This window comes from Thermothelomyces thermophilus, chromosome 3 (assembly GCF_000226095.1).
Source record: "Thermothelomyces thermophilus ATCC 42464 chromosome 3, complete sequence".
Lineage (NCBI taxonomy): Eukaryota > Fungi > Ascomycota > Sordariomycetes > Sordariales > Chaetomiaceae > Thermothelomyces > Thermothelomyces thermophilus.
Window position 1 is genome coordinate 4,069,032 of NC_016474.1, and position 14,719 is coordinate 4,083,750.

General features: G+C 50.3%; 4 protein-coding genes across 4 annotated transcripts; 1 reads left to right on the forward strand and 3 right to left on the reverse strand.

The window, feature by feature from the left end:
- Positions 1-1,470: 1,470 nt before the first annotated feature.
- Positions 1,471-3,230, reverse strand: MYCTH_2305375 (glycosyltransferase family 8 protein). Its single transcript, XM_003663382.1, has 3 exons — positions 2,552-3,230; positions 1,875-2,473; positions 1,471-1,797 (listed from the first exon to the last, which is right to left on the reverse strand). Exons 1-3 carry the CDS (start codon positions 3,141-3,143, stop codon positions 1,741-1,743), a joined length of 1,248 nt encoding a protein of 415 aa, XP_003663430.1. The 5' UTR covers positions 3,144-3,230; the 3' UTR covers positions 1,471-1,740.
- Positions 3,231-4,366: 1,136 nt separating this feature from the next.
- Positions 4,367-5,546, forward strand: MYCTH_2305377 (uncharacterized protein). Its single transcript, XM_003663383.1, has one exon. It carries the CDS (start codon positions 4,483-4,485, stop codon positions 5,434-5,436), a length of 954 nt encoding a protein of 317 aa, XP_003663431.1. The 5' UTR covers positions 4,367-4,482; the 3' UTR covers positions 5,437-5,546.
- A 951-nt stretch (positions 5,547-6,497) lies between these two features.
- Positions 6,498-8,644, reverse strand: MYCTH_2305379 (uncharacterized protein). The gene is made up of 3 exons (XM_003663384.1): positions 8,220-8,644; positions 6,910-8,097; positions 6,498-6,836 (listed from the first exon to the last, which is right to left on the reverse strand). Exons 1-3 carry the CDS (start codon positions 8,460-8,462, stop codon positions 6,786-6,788), a joined length of 1,482 nt encoding a protein of 493 aa, XP_003663432.1. The 5' UTR covers positions 8,463-8,644; the 3' UTR covers positions 6,498-6,785.
- Positions 8,645-9,629: 985 nt separating this feature from the next.
- MYCTH_2305381 (uncharacterized protein) lies at positions 9,630-11,774 on the reverse strand. Its single transcript, XM_003663385.1, has 2 exons — positions 11,511-11,774; positions 9,630-11,389 (listed from the first exon to the last, which is right to left on the reverse strand). The coding sequence occupies exon 2, from the start codon at positions 11,313-11,315 to the stop codon at positions 9,933-9,935; it is 1,383 nt and encodes a 460-aa protein (XP_003663433.1). The 5' UTR covers positions 11,316-11,389; positions 11,511-11,774; the 3' UTR covers positions 9,630-9,932.
- Positions 11,775-14,719: the final 2,945 nt, after the last annotated feature.

The following is a 14,719-nucleotide window of genomic DNA, read 5'->3' on the forward strand; positions in this document are numbered from 1 at the left end:
GAAGGATACCAATTTGCCCCGTGCTGCCATACAAAACCAACTTAATTAATATTGTGCGCCCGCAAACAAAGAACCTGTTTGAACCAACAAAGAAAGAGCGGCAGTCAAGGGGCCCAACCACGTCCTTCACTCAGGGTACCCGAGGCTTGAGGTCTTGAACAGAGGTGAGTGAAGACCAAGCAAGCCGTAACCGGGAAGTTACCGATTCAGGAATGGCGGTTTCATGTTGAGTTGGAATCGTCTAGGACGGCGTTTTGTGCAGCAGCACAAGTCAGGAGTCGGACACCACTCACAAGTTCTCGTCTTGAAGACCGATCCCCCGTTCGAGATTGAAGGTGCGAGTTGGTGCGTGAGCAAGAACAACTAACCAAAATAAAGAGGAAAATTAAAAAAAATAAAAGAAAGAAAAAAACCCATTATCAAATGACATCAGTCACTCCGATTGCTAATTATCGTGCAAACGGTGCTGAGGGCTGCGGGCAGGCGGACCGGACAACCTGCAAAAGTACCTGCAAAATCCCGGCATAACGCCTAGCACTTACAGTGTCGCACAGTGTAACCGTAGAGTCGGTAACCAATCGAAGCAATCTTAGGACTAGCCTCCGTCTAATTGGCTGGGAGTCCAATCTATCCCCGCTAAGTGTTGAGGGAGTGTGATTCAGCGGTTCCCTTTAGCCCCGAGGCAAGTTCCTTAATCCGTCATATATCTAATGTACAAGCAAGCAACTGCCTGCTCCAATGCGCTTACTTAGTGTCTCGGCTCCGCGTTCTATTGGGAGAGGAAAGCAGGGCAACCATTTCAATTATCATATATAGACTACGTCGGTAAACGCCGATAGAAATACATACAAGCTATAAGTTATATAACAGCAATACCAAGAAATCCTTGTATCGTCCTTCAGTCGAACCACTTCCTCCGGGACCTAGACGGGGTGCGTATTTTCAAGACGCGGTCCGGAGACTGGGGGCGGGACCGGCCGCTCGCAGAGGGCGTGGGCGTTGTCGTGCGAACGGGGCGCGAAGAAGGAAGAGGCCGACGTGCGGTTCTGTCCGGAAACGGTACGTCGCTAGCCGCTGGCCAGGAGTCGAGATTCAGGAGGTCTGAGGTGTCCATAGCAGGAGACGTGGGAAGGGAAAATTCGGGCATGAAGGTGGGGTTTACACCTGTGTTCAGAAAAGAAAGACTCGCCCTCCGGCGGGGACGGCGACGAGTGCCCCTAACGGCCCCGCAGGGGCGACATGGAATTGATGGAGGGGCACGCGAGAACGGGGCCCCGAAAAAGGCTTTCGACGTCCCGTGGTCTGAACCGGTTTTCTGGCAGGTTGGTGTCGAAATTGCGGACCATGCCGTCCTCGGACTCGTAGGTAAATTCGACGTAGGGGGTCTTGATGAGGAGGGCGACCTCGACCCCGAAGTCACATAAGGCCGTTGTAAGGGTGTGTATTTTCCTCATGATCAACGCCAGATATGTTTGATTCCATTGAATTGAGCTACCTATTTACCGTAGGTATATTGCTACTGTTTGAGTTGTAAAGACCCGGGGTTCACCAGGTGCCACCGTGCCACCTTCCGTTTCCAGCTCCGTACGCCATCCCTGGATCTAATGCCAAACAAGTCATTTCCCACATACATAGTACAGGTGAGTCCCTGCTTTAGCTCCGATTTACGATCCAACTCATATGACCCCACCAGGCAACGACGACCTCACCATACTGACCGTCCAAATACGCTACCTAAGCTCACCCTCTTCGCCTCAATCGGTGCGATCGTTCCCCAGGAACGGATCCGCACACCCGCTGAAAAGTGCACAGCGTTGGTCAGCGACACTCAACGCGACGATTTCCGTGGAATGGAATAGATTGTAGGTACATACCTTCCGTCTTTCCGCGAAGTCTTGGTAAAAACCATTCCACAGATCCCTCTCGGCACAGGACTCAACGCCGTTCCTCATATGACACTTTGGCTCGCGATCCAACCTCGCCTTTTCTGGTATGTCGAGCCACGGCTTTGGCAGGGGCCAGTCGGACCAGTGCAAGTATTTGGCCTCATTGAAAACGGCGACTGCGTCCCACTCCTCGCGGTCGTTGCCGAGGTAAGCGGCATGCTGATCGGGCTCACGGACATACTCCCCCACCAGCAGCTGGTAGATCCGGTGGGGGAGCACCATCGCGCTGTCGGCGTACAGGTAGTTGATGATCTCCATGTCGTAGTCACTGCGCGCCGCCTGCGAGACTCTCTCCATCACGCGCGCGAACTCGGCCGCGCTCGGCTGCAGCAGCATGAGCGACGACGTCAGCATCTTGGTCTCCGGGTACAGCCAGTACGCGCGCGGCATCGCCATCGGGCAGGGCGGTAGCAGGAAGAGCTCGTCCATGTTCTGCAGGACCACCGAGTCCGAGTCGAGCGAGAGCACCCGGTCGTACTGCGTCTGGTTGAAGGCAAGAAGCTTGGTGAAAGACTCGGCCCATGTTTCTGATGGACACGGGTTCGGTCAGCAAAGGCGGAAGCACCACGGCCTTTATTCGTTCTGCGGAAGAGAACAGAACATACTGTCACCAACGTCCCGGTGTTGCACCTCGATAGGCACCAGCTGCGCGCCATACTCATCACGGGCCTTCATCACCAAGCGGGCGTTATCGCTGACGACACCGTCCCACGCCGCATTCGGGTCATACATGTACGACGGGTACATCAGCACACGGTCCGCTCGGCTTCCGACGTGCTGCAAGCGTTCGAAGAGCATGACCGAGTTACATAGATAATGGCTGTCGGTGACGTATTGCGTATAAGCGAACCGCGACCAGTCGACCTTGCTCGCATCTACGATCGAATCCACCGCCGGCGCCGGCGCCGTCGTCTGTTCGTTCGAGGAGGCTCCCCCCTTGGCCCAGCCGGAGGGGATGCGAGCGAGCGCATCGTAACGGTGGCCAGAGACAACCAGAATCAACAAGATCACCGCAATCGGCAGACATATGCGCAGTCGTCGCGAAGACAGGATGTCAGCGACGGTGGGGCAGTTCCTCGCGGCAGTCTTGCGTGGGCCAGACCGGTTATCATCTGTGACAGGTGGAACATTCCCATTGACAGGAGAGTAGGAGGAGAACCGCTGCCAGGAGGAGCTGAAGTACCTGGCAAGCATCATGAGCGGCCGTCGGAACCGAAGCGTGGTTTGCTTTTCGACATCAGAGAACACGATAACTACGATGAGGAGAGAACTCCAGGTTTGTCGGCGGGCTCAACCGTCAGCTTTTGACAGGGCACTTGCGGAGACGCTGCGCCTTGGACAGGGGGTTGATGGGGCTCTCCAGTCAGCGGCACGACGATCAATACGACAAGGGCGTTGACAAATCAGGACAAAATCACACGCTAAAGCAGCCGAGGGCGGCAAGGATGGGGCTCGGCTCCAACGGCTTGGTTCGTTAGCGCCCGAGTTTGGCGCCGGCAAGACTTCCGTGTTTCTGCGCCCGACTGTCCACACTGTGTAATTAGTGCGTTTGGGGTATCAGCGGATGCGGGCACAATGGACAGCTAATATACTGTACCTGATGTTACCGCCCGACAATTCGGTTACAGGCTGCTGAAAGTCAGCAGCCCATGAGCGTCGAGAAATTCCGGCGCCAAGGCTCACAACACAACCAACAGCAGAACCTGGAACACAGAAGTTGAGGAGACACACTGTGTGTTCAACGGCCTCCCAGGCCTGCGAGATGAGGTCGGTGAGCCCAAAGTGCCCATTACACGTGCTGCTATGGGCATGCCTGGTAGAATCGTCGATGTTGATACGCTATGCCACGAAAGACCCCTTGTCTATGGATGGAGCAAGCCTGCAAGTTGAAGACGCGTATGAGGGTTTGTTTGTTGTGTGGTTCTTGCGGCAGGGCTGGAGGTAGTAAATGATTCAAATGACCAATGTCGAAATTCACGGAACTGCACGGGCTTTCCCTTCCTTTGAGCTTGCCCAACCCTCGCTAATGCGCTCGTTCACTTCCCGTCCCGACGTTCTTTTCTTCACATATACCATTTTCCCTGTTCTCACTGCCACTAGATCTCTCAGCAGGACGACTTGAGACCGAAGAGGCAGGCAGGAGATCATGATCCCCCCTTCCAGCCTCCTGGCACCCTTTACCATCGGCCTCGTGCCCTATGCGTTGGGTGCCGTGGAACCGAGGCAGGCAGTCTGGTCCAGCGAGACATTTGGGCCGGACGGGCCCTGGAACGCCGTCGAGGTCTCTCTCGGTACGCAGTCCAAAATCGCCCTCTTTCCTGGCCGCATGTGGAACACGTTCGTCACCACGACCGATTACTGCACCGTCAACAGCTCTGTTGCCCATTGCGCATCGGGAGCCTACAACAAGGATGAGGCGGTTGAGAGATCCAGGGCCCGCCCGGCCCAGAGTATCGCCTTCAAGCAGCCGACCCAGGAATTGTACGCCGGTCTTGAGGCAGGTGGGGACTCTAGCCTGTATCTGGAGTCGATCAACATGCTTTTCAAGGACGGTATCATCCAGAACCACTCGCTGTCCTTGATTGACTCGGCACAACAGATGTTCGTCTATCCGGGCGGGACGTGGTACCCCATCTTTACGGGCTGTCTCAGCGTCGGAGCACCCGAGCGGTTCCAGGTCTTCACCGGAGACGGCGCTAGCAGGCCAACCCTCAACGCAAGCATGATTCCCTGGGCCCTCAAGGACCAAAACATGACGACGTCTAGCTCGTTCGGCCTGCACTACGGCTCGGCCGCATCAGCCGCAAAAATGACAGGATCCCTCCTCTACGGCGGCTACGACCGCAACCGCGTTGTGGGCAAAATGCTCTCCATCGACGGCGACTTGTTTAAGCCCGTCACGTTGCAGGACATCAGCATTCTCGTGATCCAAGGCAGCTCCCCCTTTAACAGCGCGACCGCCATATCGGGTCTCCTCGCCCAAGGCAATTCCTCCATCAGCTCGGCCGGTCTCCCCGTCATCCTCGACCCCTGCAGCCCCTACCTAACGCTGCCAAAATCCACCTGCGACAGCATCGCCGCCCACCTGCCCGTCTCCTACAACGCCTCCCTCGGCCTCTACCTCTGGAACACCTCGTCCCCGCGCTACGCCCCGGTCGTCACCTCCGCCTCGACCCTGTCCTTCACCCTCATGGGCGCGAGCAACACCGAGTCGCTCACTATCCATGTGCCCTTTCGCCACTTGAGCCTAAACCTTACAGCTCCATTCACCGCCACTTTCGAACCTGTACCATACCTTCCCTGCTTCACGGGCGGCGTCGGTGCCTACGCGCTGGGGCGTGCCTTCTTCCAAGACGCCTTCGTCGGCGCCAACTGGGAGAAGCGCAAAGTCTGGCTCGCCCAGGCGCCCGGGCCCAACATACCCGCGGGTGTGGACGCGGTGAGCATACAGCCCGACCAGGATGCGGTTGTGGCCGGGGGCAACGACTAGGAGAGGTCGTGGGACGGCTTCTGGAAAGCGCTGAGTGCCGAGGAGGCGGACGGAACGGAGCCGGTTGATACTACTAGCATCGATATTACTGGGACAGGGACAGGCACCAATGGTAGTAGCGGTGGTGACGGTACTGCGCCCGGAACCGACGAGAGAGGTTCTCAAGGCCTTTCGACTACTGCGGCGGCGGGAATTGCGGTTGGCGCGGCTGTCGGGGGCATGGCTGTGGTTGCGGCCGGCGTGCTGTTCTGGTGCCGGAGAAGGAAGGCGAGGGAGACGAGGCAGTCGCTTGCTCCTCCCACAGAGCCCGAGGCTGCGCTCTCCCCGGTTCACGGTGACAATTATGATGGTGCGAAATGGGAGCCTTGGGTTGGAGGCTTGTATGAAGCGCCGGACTCGCGAAACAGGGTCCACGAGATGCCTGGCGATCAACCGATAGGCGCGGTTGGTTTGGGGCTGGCGCAGTAATTCTTTTCCAGATAATTTACCTATCTTGTTTACGTTGTTTTCCCTACATGTACTTGGCGTTACTGTCGCTATCTACCTGTTTCGTAATATTGGATCATTAGCAGCAGATAAAATTGCTGGCGTCGCTTCGTTCGTCAGTCGCGACGGCCCTCCGCTTCGCTACGGCGCGCTTCCTTCCTCACTCTCGCTCCTGGCAATTTTGGGCGGGGCATTCGGCTTATTTGGACACTGTGTTTTACATACCGGAACTACCCAGCCTAAACCTCAACGTCTGAACTGTCGGTTATATACCCGCTAATGCTGCTCAACTCAACCCAAAATGAAAGTGTCGGCCTTAAAGCCACATGCCTTGCGCCATGGAAAAAGTAGGAGTTGTGCTGGCTATAATTTTACCTCGCATGCCCAGTTATCAACTCAGCTACTGAGCCTTACAATTTGCTAAGACGTATAGAGTTAGGGTCGTAAACACGTTTACTTGGCTAGGAATGAGATCTACGACACGTTGGCGGAACTTATAGTCACAAGGCGAATATTAGAATCACACCCACGATATTAATAAGAAATGGAACTAAGAAACGGAATAGTAAAACTAAGCGGGTACGCGTTCTTAACCATTTGATTCTTTAACACGTGACCAAGGCTTGCTAAGTCAGCAATCTCGACCTAAAAAGAAAGTGAACTACCGGGTCTAGATACACGTTTTCGCCCTCCCTATAAAAGCGATAGCTTCTAGGCTTCGTTACTATTCAAAGGGTGCGGTTTCTTGTCCCTATAGCTACCAGTTTTGGACCCTTTTGAGCAGATAGACAACTTTTATAGGCAAAACGGCGCACGACAGGTTTGGGTTCCCTCAGTTCAGTACTCGACTTTGATAACTGCATCTAGGGGATGACTTCGCGTTTCCCATCCTCATAGACCTTAATGGTTGGAGTCTGTCAAACACAAGTCAGCAGCAACTCTAATAATACCATACCAGGCGATCGGAGGATTTGAAGACTTAATTACAATATCCATGCCGTGGGTCTCAAAGAAACGGCAGTCGATATCATAGCGGCACGACCCCGGGTTCGTGCAATGGTGGCCGTAAATGCAGGAGACGTCACGGCACCGCAGACCAGAGTTACAGCGCGTCTTGCGCACTTTATGCCGGAGTGCGAGCATTCCGGCGGCGTTCAGGCGCTCTCCGTGGTAGTGGCGGCAATTGGGAATATCGCAATGGCCGATTAAGTGATAGCGGTTGCAAAGGTTGATACCGCCGTTTATATTCTTTCGGTTCTCGAGCGCCTGAACCACCTGGGGGTCCGGGCGGGCCAAGGGGACATCCACGCGCTCGTCGTTCTTATTGAGCTGGTAGTACGGACGCGGGGACGCTGGTCTCCTTTGACTCGCGATATTGATCACCGGAGCCGCCGCGGTTTGCCCCACGGTAGCATAGCTGGTCTGCTGCCGGGGCCCGGGCCTGCTCTCCGCAGCCTGCGGGGAAGATGCTGCTGGTCTAGGGGACTCGGTTGCCGAGGGACTAGCTCTAATAGGTGGGTTGTTCGTCCCGTCGCCGGAAGGGTTGAAGGTTGTTGGTATTATCGGATCATGCGGCGGAGCAGCCAGAGCTTCAACAGGTTCCGGACGCTTGGACGGCAAGGGGTCCGATCGAAAGACCGAGGGGCAGCTAATCCAACTGAAGGAAAGCTTTCTGAAATCGGCAGCGGGGGGAGTGGTCTTCAGGAGGCAAATCTTTTCGTTGCCGCGGAAGGATTCGAGGAAGGTAGCGTAGCCGTTATCGTGACAGCCGGCCAAAACAAGACGTTTACACTGTATGTTTCTCTCCATGACTTCAAAGAGTTTGCGCACTTTATGGTCGGCCTGCTCCTTGCCGTGACCGACGTCGGTAAAGGTGAAGAGGGGCTGGGCGCGGCAGAAACCGCGAGCAAACTTGGTCAAGGCTGCATGGTCGTTAACAGGGAGAAGAACACCGGAATCATGGAGGGTGCGGGATAGGTCCTTCATATTAAGGACGACGTGTACGAAAATGTTGTCAATGTTCGAGAAGGACGAGCTATCATGAAAGTAGGCCTTTAGTTGTTTATGCAGCTCATGAGCGGCTTGTCCGCCGCCCTCTTCCCCCAGGGCGATCAGGTCTTCGCGGAATATGGCTCCATCGCCGTCGATAACGACAAAGGCAAAGGGCGCGGATTCCTGTGGCTCGGGTTATCAGTCCGTGTCGAAGACGGCGGGAGGAAAGATGAGGTCCGGCCGTGCCACAGCATGTCATCTCCCTCCTCTCTCCGAAGGCAACGGGCGTAAAAAAAGAAACTTACGGTATCAGCTCTAAGTCTATTCAGCTCCTGGTCTGCCTTACGATGTTGCTCTCCCAAGACCTTGGTGAGATGCTTTTGATATTCGCACTCGGCACATTTCTTGTCGTACTCCTTAAGCAACTCCATGTATTTCTTCTCCAACTCTCCCTCAAGGGTCTTCCGTTCGTCGGCATGGTTTAACCATGCCTTCAAGGGATGGAGATAAGACCGAGCGGCTTCTGATAACTCCTCGTCGCGGCTCATGGTGGCGTTCGAGAGTCCTTTTCTTTCCTCGTTCTCTTTTTTTTTTGATCGTGGACGACGAGCAATATTGGTAAATACGTGGTAGCGTGCTGGCAAGATACGAGCAGCGAGGGATGTTGGTGTCCGAAATCCTTAGGAAAAAAAAAAAAGTAGGTACTGTCAAAGCTTATAAGAGACGAAGGATGTTGTCAAGAGTTTGATCGAGAAAAGAGAAACTGGAAATCAACGACGCGCACGTTGCTGCCTTTCTGAACGAGGGAAGGGGCACTGTACGAAATGATGCCGCAGGAGCTTCTGCGAGCCGCTCATGTCCATGATTGGGCACATCGTCTGACAATGGTTAGAGTTGGCTTCTACACGTACGTGGAAGCCACGTCCACGTGTAGGATCGTTACTCGGCCCACGGTGCAAGGCGCGGCTGCATCAAATGTCAGGCGGGCGTTGCCAGAAGCCTTCCTCTGTGTCATCGACACCCAGCTGCCTCAGCCTGCCGTGGCGCTAAAACAGCGACGTCCAGTCGAATTACACAGCAGGTGCTACTGTGTATGTGAAACAAGTAGCATGCAGGGATTAATTAGTCATTCCTCGGAACGCACCAATCTCCTCCTTGCTCAGTCCCCACCATCAACTTGTACAGTGGGGTCAGAAAAGTGTTTGCCCACTTCAACTGTCACGAACGCAAGCCGACCCGCGCCCGCCGCCGGGCCGTGGCGGCCGGAGGGCCCGCGCCAGGGCACTGATAGGCACAACCCCAGGCCTCGGCGTGGCGGGTTGAATAAGTGTCGAAAAGCAAAAGCGACACCGCAATTGCCCGCCAGCAATTGCACCTTAAGTATGGGTATTCTGACAATAGGTAATTACAGGTTGGATATTTTGTAGCAATATGATGGCTATATAGATGATAGAAGATGGTTTCCAATAGATGGAAGATGGTTTCAATTGATAGAAGAAAGTTGGTAAGTTGTAAATAGTTCAAAAGTGCGATGTCTTCTTCCTACGTTTGCTGGCCCTGTGGCTCTGGTATAAGTAGAGGATTAGGAACAAAGAACCCTCCGTTTGCTAGCCCGTTTGCCAGATCTATAGGTCTTATCTTATCTAACCTTATATAATAGACACATCTATAGACAACATACTGCATTAATAGAGTATAATTAATGAATTGCGAGTAATTATATATATATATATAATATAAGGTATACTAAACAAGGTCGTATCTAGGTAATTATACTCTAATAATAATAAATAATATGCCGCTCCCCTCTTTTGTTATTTTTTTCTTTTCCTTTGCCTACGCCGGTACAAAGAACAACCATGACATTAATACACGTAGCTTCGAAAGGAAAAAAAAGCCGTACCCTAGTCACGAGAGACCGCCCAGACAGTCTGGGAAATAATTGCCCAGGACGCACGAGGCGATCGTCCCCCATCAGCCAGGAGAAACATATGACTCTTGTTTTGTATTTAATCACATCACGCAGGCAGCCCTGCTGGCGGCGGGGCCGAAGCGACCTTGTTATACAGCCAGTGGGCGAACCGCACGCTGGGCTCGTCGACGGCCTTGGTGACCAGCTCGGCCAGGTAGAGGGTGATGGGGAGGAGGATGAGGTGCGGGGCCAGGAAGGCGAGCTCGAGGCCTATGGGGCCGGACATGGGCAGGGGGAAGAGGTTGACCCATCCGGGGAGGTTGTAGGAGCGGCCGGCGCCGGGCCAGCCGACGGCGGCGTAGAGGCGGTCGCCGAGGGTGCTGAGGACGGGCCCGTGGACGAGATAGAGCGCGTACGAGACGCGGCCGAGGTGCTGGCAGAAGGGCGTCTCGAAGAAGCGCCGGAGCCGGGGCAGGTGCGGCAGCGAGCCGACGAGGAGGACGGCGGCCCAGAAGAGGAAGAACCACTTGGCGTCCGAGAGCGGGGCCGGGACGAGGAAGGAGAGCAGGTACCAGCCCGGGTTCCTCCTCATGTCGGCGACGTCGGCGATGCGGGCGGGGCAGCCGCCGAGGTAGACGGAGAGGGCCAGCAGCAGCAGCGGGGCCCACGAGAGGCCCAAGGGGCGGCGCGGCCGGCGGAGGAGGTCGTCTAGGAAGGGCGGCAGGTCGTCGGCGGCGGCCAGCTGGTCGAGGTCGCGGAGCAGCATGCCGGCAGCGAAGAGGGCGTAGTGGGCGTCGTCGACGAGGCAGAGCAGGTAGAAGACCAGCGCGGCCTCGCACCACAGGCGGGTGTTCCGGCCGCAGCGCGAGAAGGCGAGGAGGGCGGTGTAGATGACGAGGGAGCCGCGGAACTCGACGGGGATGGACCACAGGTGGAAGTTGTGGCTCAGCACCGCCGACTTGTCGGCGCGGAAGACGAAGCTGAAGCGCATCATCTCGGCAGACCAGTCTAAGACGGCGCGGAGATAGCTGGGCCGAAGCGGGAGGCCGTCGATCCAGATGCCCAATGCTTGGTGCAGGGTCATGTAGACGAAGGTGGTGCAGATGATGGGGAGGAAGAGGCGGAACCAGCGGCGGAACAGGGCGGATGCGAGGGAGTCGGCCAGCCCGGCCTGGTCGCCGGCGTGGATGAGGCTCAGGGGCTTGGCCGACAGGACGTAACCCGAGATGACAAAGAAGGCGGCGACGGCAAAATGGCCGCCGTTGAACAGGATGCGGATGCCGGGGAGGGTGGCGAAGTAGTGGCGCCCGTTGAAGCCGAAGCTCGACTCGAGGGCGGCGGCTTGGGGAGGCAGGTGGGCCCAGAGCTGGTGGTGGTGCCAGTAGACCAGGAAGGCGGCAAACCCTCTTAGGCCGTCGAGGTACGCCGTCGGCCTGAGCTGCTCGGGAGAGGTGCCGGACAGACGGGAGCCCCGAGCGGTATTAGCCATCGAGTCGGATGACTGCAGGGCCCCGCTGTCCCACCGCCGCTCATCAAATCCCCGTTTGAGCTCGATGGACTCTCCTACGTCGCTCGGCATCGTCAACCTACATCTCGTCGTAGCAGGTAATTATGCAAAGACGAAACGCGCGGCAGGATGTACTTGCGATACACGGGTTGTTGTGTGGTGCAGTGTGATACGTACCACTATTTTTTTCCTCCCTCTTTTTATCCTTTCTTTTCACAGAGAGAGAGAGGGAAAGAGAGAGAGGAAATGAAAATGAGAAAGAAAGGTGTCTCGCCTTGACCGTTAAGCGATCTGCATACCTTTGTTTCTACTTGTATGAATAATACCTGTATGGATACGGAGTACACTATGGAATAAATTCCATACTCTGGTCTGTGCTAGCTGCGGTTAAGTTGGCGTTCAAATGCAGCTCAGGGGCTATCCGTTCTCATTAGATCGTCTGACACGTGTGCGGAATATTCCTTGGCATAGTTACTATATAGTGTATTGTGTATATACCCGGTGGTTAGTTGCTGACTAATTAGTTCAGGACTACTACCTGTCTCCCGACAGGTAGGGCCAAAACCCCCAGACATGCTAATATAGCCAGACACATCGCCACCAAATTTCCTATACATTCGTATCTTTACAAAAGGGGCCATCAAGTTTAATTTAAGTTTAATTGCCCTTATAACAATAGCCTTAAATAGCTATAAATAGTTTAATTATAAACTAGGCTCTAAAAAGCTTAAAAATGTAGTAAAATTTAATTCTACCTAGTTATAACTAGTCAAATAATTAGTTATATAACTTATATTTATCTCCCTCTCCCTCTATATTATACCCCCTATCCTTATCGCTCTTAACGCTCTTAATTATAGTAGTACCTTCTCTTTTAGCCTCCTAGTAATAGTTATTATCTTCTATCCCTAGCGTTACTACTATAGACTTATAGGTATGTTACTTCTTAAACCTCCTAATGTCCTTGATAATGGCTATCTATAGAGACTCCTTCTTACCCCTAGATAGAGATAGTAACTTGATATCCTCTTCCTACCTATCTTTACTATCTATAAAGTTAAATCTATTATTATCGTTATCGTTAATTGATATTATAGTCATATTACTAATTTATATCCTAGGATGCTTAAGGGATAGAAGTTTGACTTCTAATAATGGCTTCTTTACTAACTAAGGGATTAGGACTTCCTTTCTATCTCCTAAGTTAAAAAACGCTAGTAGCTAATGCTCCTTTAGTAGAACCTAAAGAGGGTGATTATTATTAAGAGGAAGATAGTTATTCTTATTAGTCTTTTCTGGGAATTTAGTAAAGGTTGCTATATAAAGGTAATACCGATTAATATTGGGAATCTTATTTTCTAGGTACCTTTTCTAGACTTTATATTCCTCCTTATACTTTTATTTAATCTATTTAATAGTAATATAGGTAGCTTTTTAGCTAGTATCTTAAATTGCCTTAGTGCTCTTCTAAGCTTAGATTTCCTGAAACCGTCGAATCTATTAGATAGTTATACTTATTATAACTTCTCTTATTAGCTTAATAAGTTGGCCTTATATTTTCTTAGTAGATAGTATAGCTAGATAGGCTCTCTTATCTTTAGTAAAGTTATTTAGATATTTATATATTAGCTAACCCTTATTAACTATTAATATAATATTCTAAAAGTATTCTTATATTAATAAACTAAAAAGCTTAAGATATTACTTTTAAATACGGTTAATACCTTTTTTTACGTATATCCATTACTTGTTATTAGGAATCATTATAGGATGTCTAATGCTTATATTAGATAATACTTTCTCCTTAATCTAGTCTATTATAATATATTAGTTTAATAGAAAAAGACTAGTCTTTTCGAATCTTGCTATAATATTTCGGTATTTAAAACTAACCTCCTAGATTTCCTAGAATCCTCTAACAAAGTCTGCCTAGGTAAATGTAAAATCGCCGTTTCGAACTACCTACTAAAGATATTATTAATATACTTTCTTAAGATAGTAAAAGACTCTTATATCTATTAGCTAGATAAAGTATATTAAATAGAGAGGGAGGAAGATAATAATAATATTAAATAAGAGGTAGTATTTATAAAGCTTAAGGTTATAATATCCCATAAAGTTATCCAGGATAAGTAATTAGTATATATATTCTTCTAATAGTATAGATATATAGATTAAATCTTTAAGGGTAACGTTATCTAGGTTAATAAAGTATATACTAAGAGTAGGACTATAGTTATAATAGTTATAACCAAACTATTTCTTAAAGCTTATATTATATCGTTAGAACTTAATATAGATAGTAAAGGAGTATTTATTAAAATATTATATCTAATCCATTATAATCTTAGTATTATTGAATACTATCTCTAACTTATAGAATTATATTTCCTTATTAATACCTTTAATATTCTAATCTTCTAATAGCTATTATTTAAAGATATAGAATATTAGGATAGTATCGCTAATAGCATTTCTAATACTAATTATACTTATTAACTCTTGGTTATAAAGGTCTAGAATCTCTAGTTAATAAAATACTATAGTTAGTATTCTAAACTAACACTTAGAAAAGAGAAAGATACTAACCTTCTTCTTTTTATCTATCTTAACTATTAAGATCTTAAACTACCTATTTAATATTATAAGTATATATCTAGTTTTATTTATATTCTAATAGCTAGATATGGTAATCTTAAAGCTTTTAATAATATCCTTAAACTTGTTAAAGAATATCTCTAGTTCTTCTACCTACTACTTAGCTAAGAGTTAGTTTACTTTGACTAGTTTAAAGAATATTAGCTAAAACTATAGATAATCCTATTTCCAATACGACTACTAGTACTTATTAATAGGAAGGTAGGGAGGATCGCAATATACCTATAAACGATTAGTAGTATCTTAAAGAAGATCTTTAGTAATAAGAGAACTAAATTTAATAAGCTAGTATATATTGGACTAGGGCTAAGAGTTCTTAATATAACCAGAGGGACATAGGGTACAGTTTTGTTTTTCCGGTTCTATAGAGCTTTACTATATACGATAGGTATAAATAGGGGTTACCTATCCAGGGGCACCAGACAGATAGACAAGGACAATAGATAGCTTTTAACACTTGTTTACTCTAATAGATTAGAGTAGCAGGATATAGTTCTTCTTTCTTTTGTAAGTTAGGGATATCTTTTTCTACGTAAGTAGACTCTTTTACGTCTGTCTAGAGGGATATTACTATCGCCGCCTTCGCCTCTATCGTTGTTGCCGTCCAGATGGTCGGACTTGCCTACTATGACCATAAACACTCGGACGCCCTAGATATTTTAAGCCGAGGCTCCTCCCTATCTGACTAGATAGAGGTTTAGTTCTAGAGGTACTAAGTAGTGCCCTAG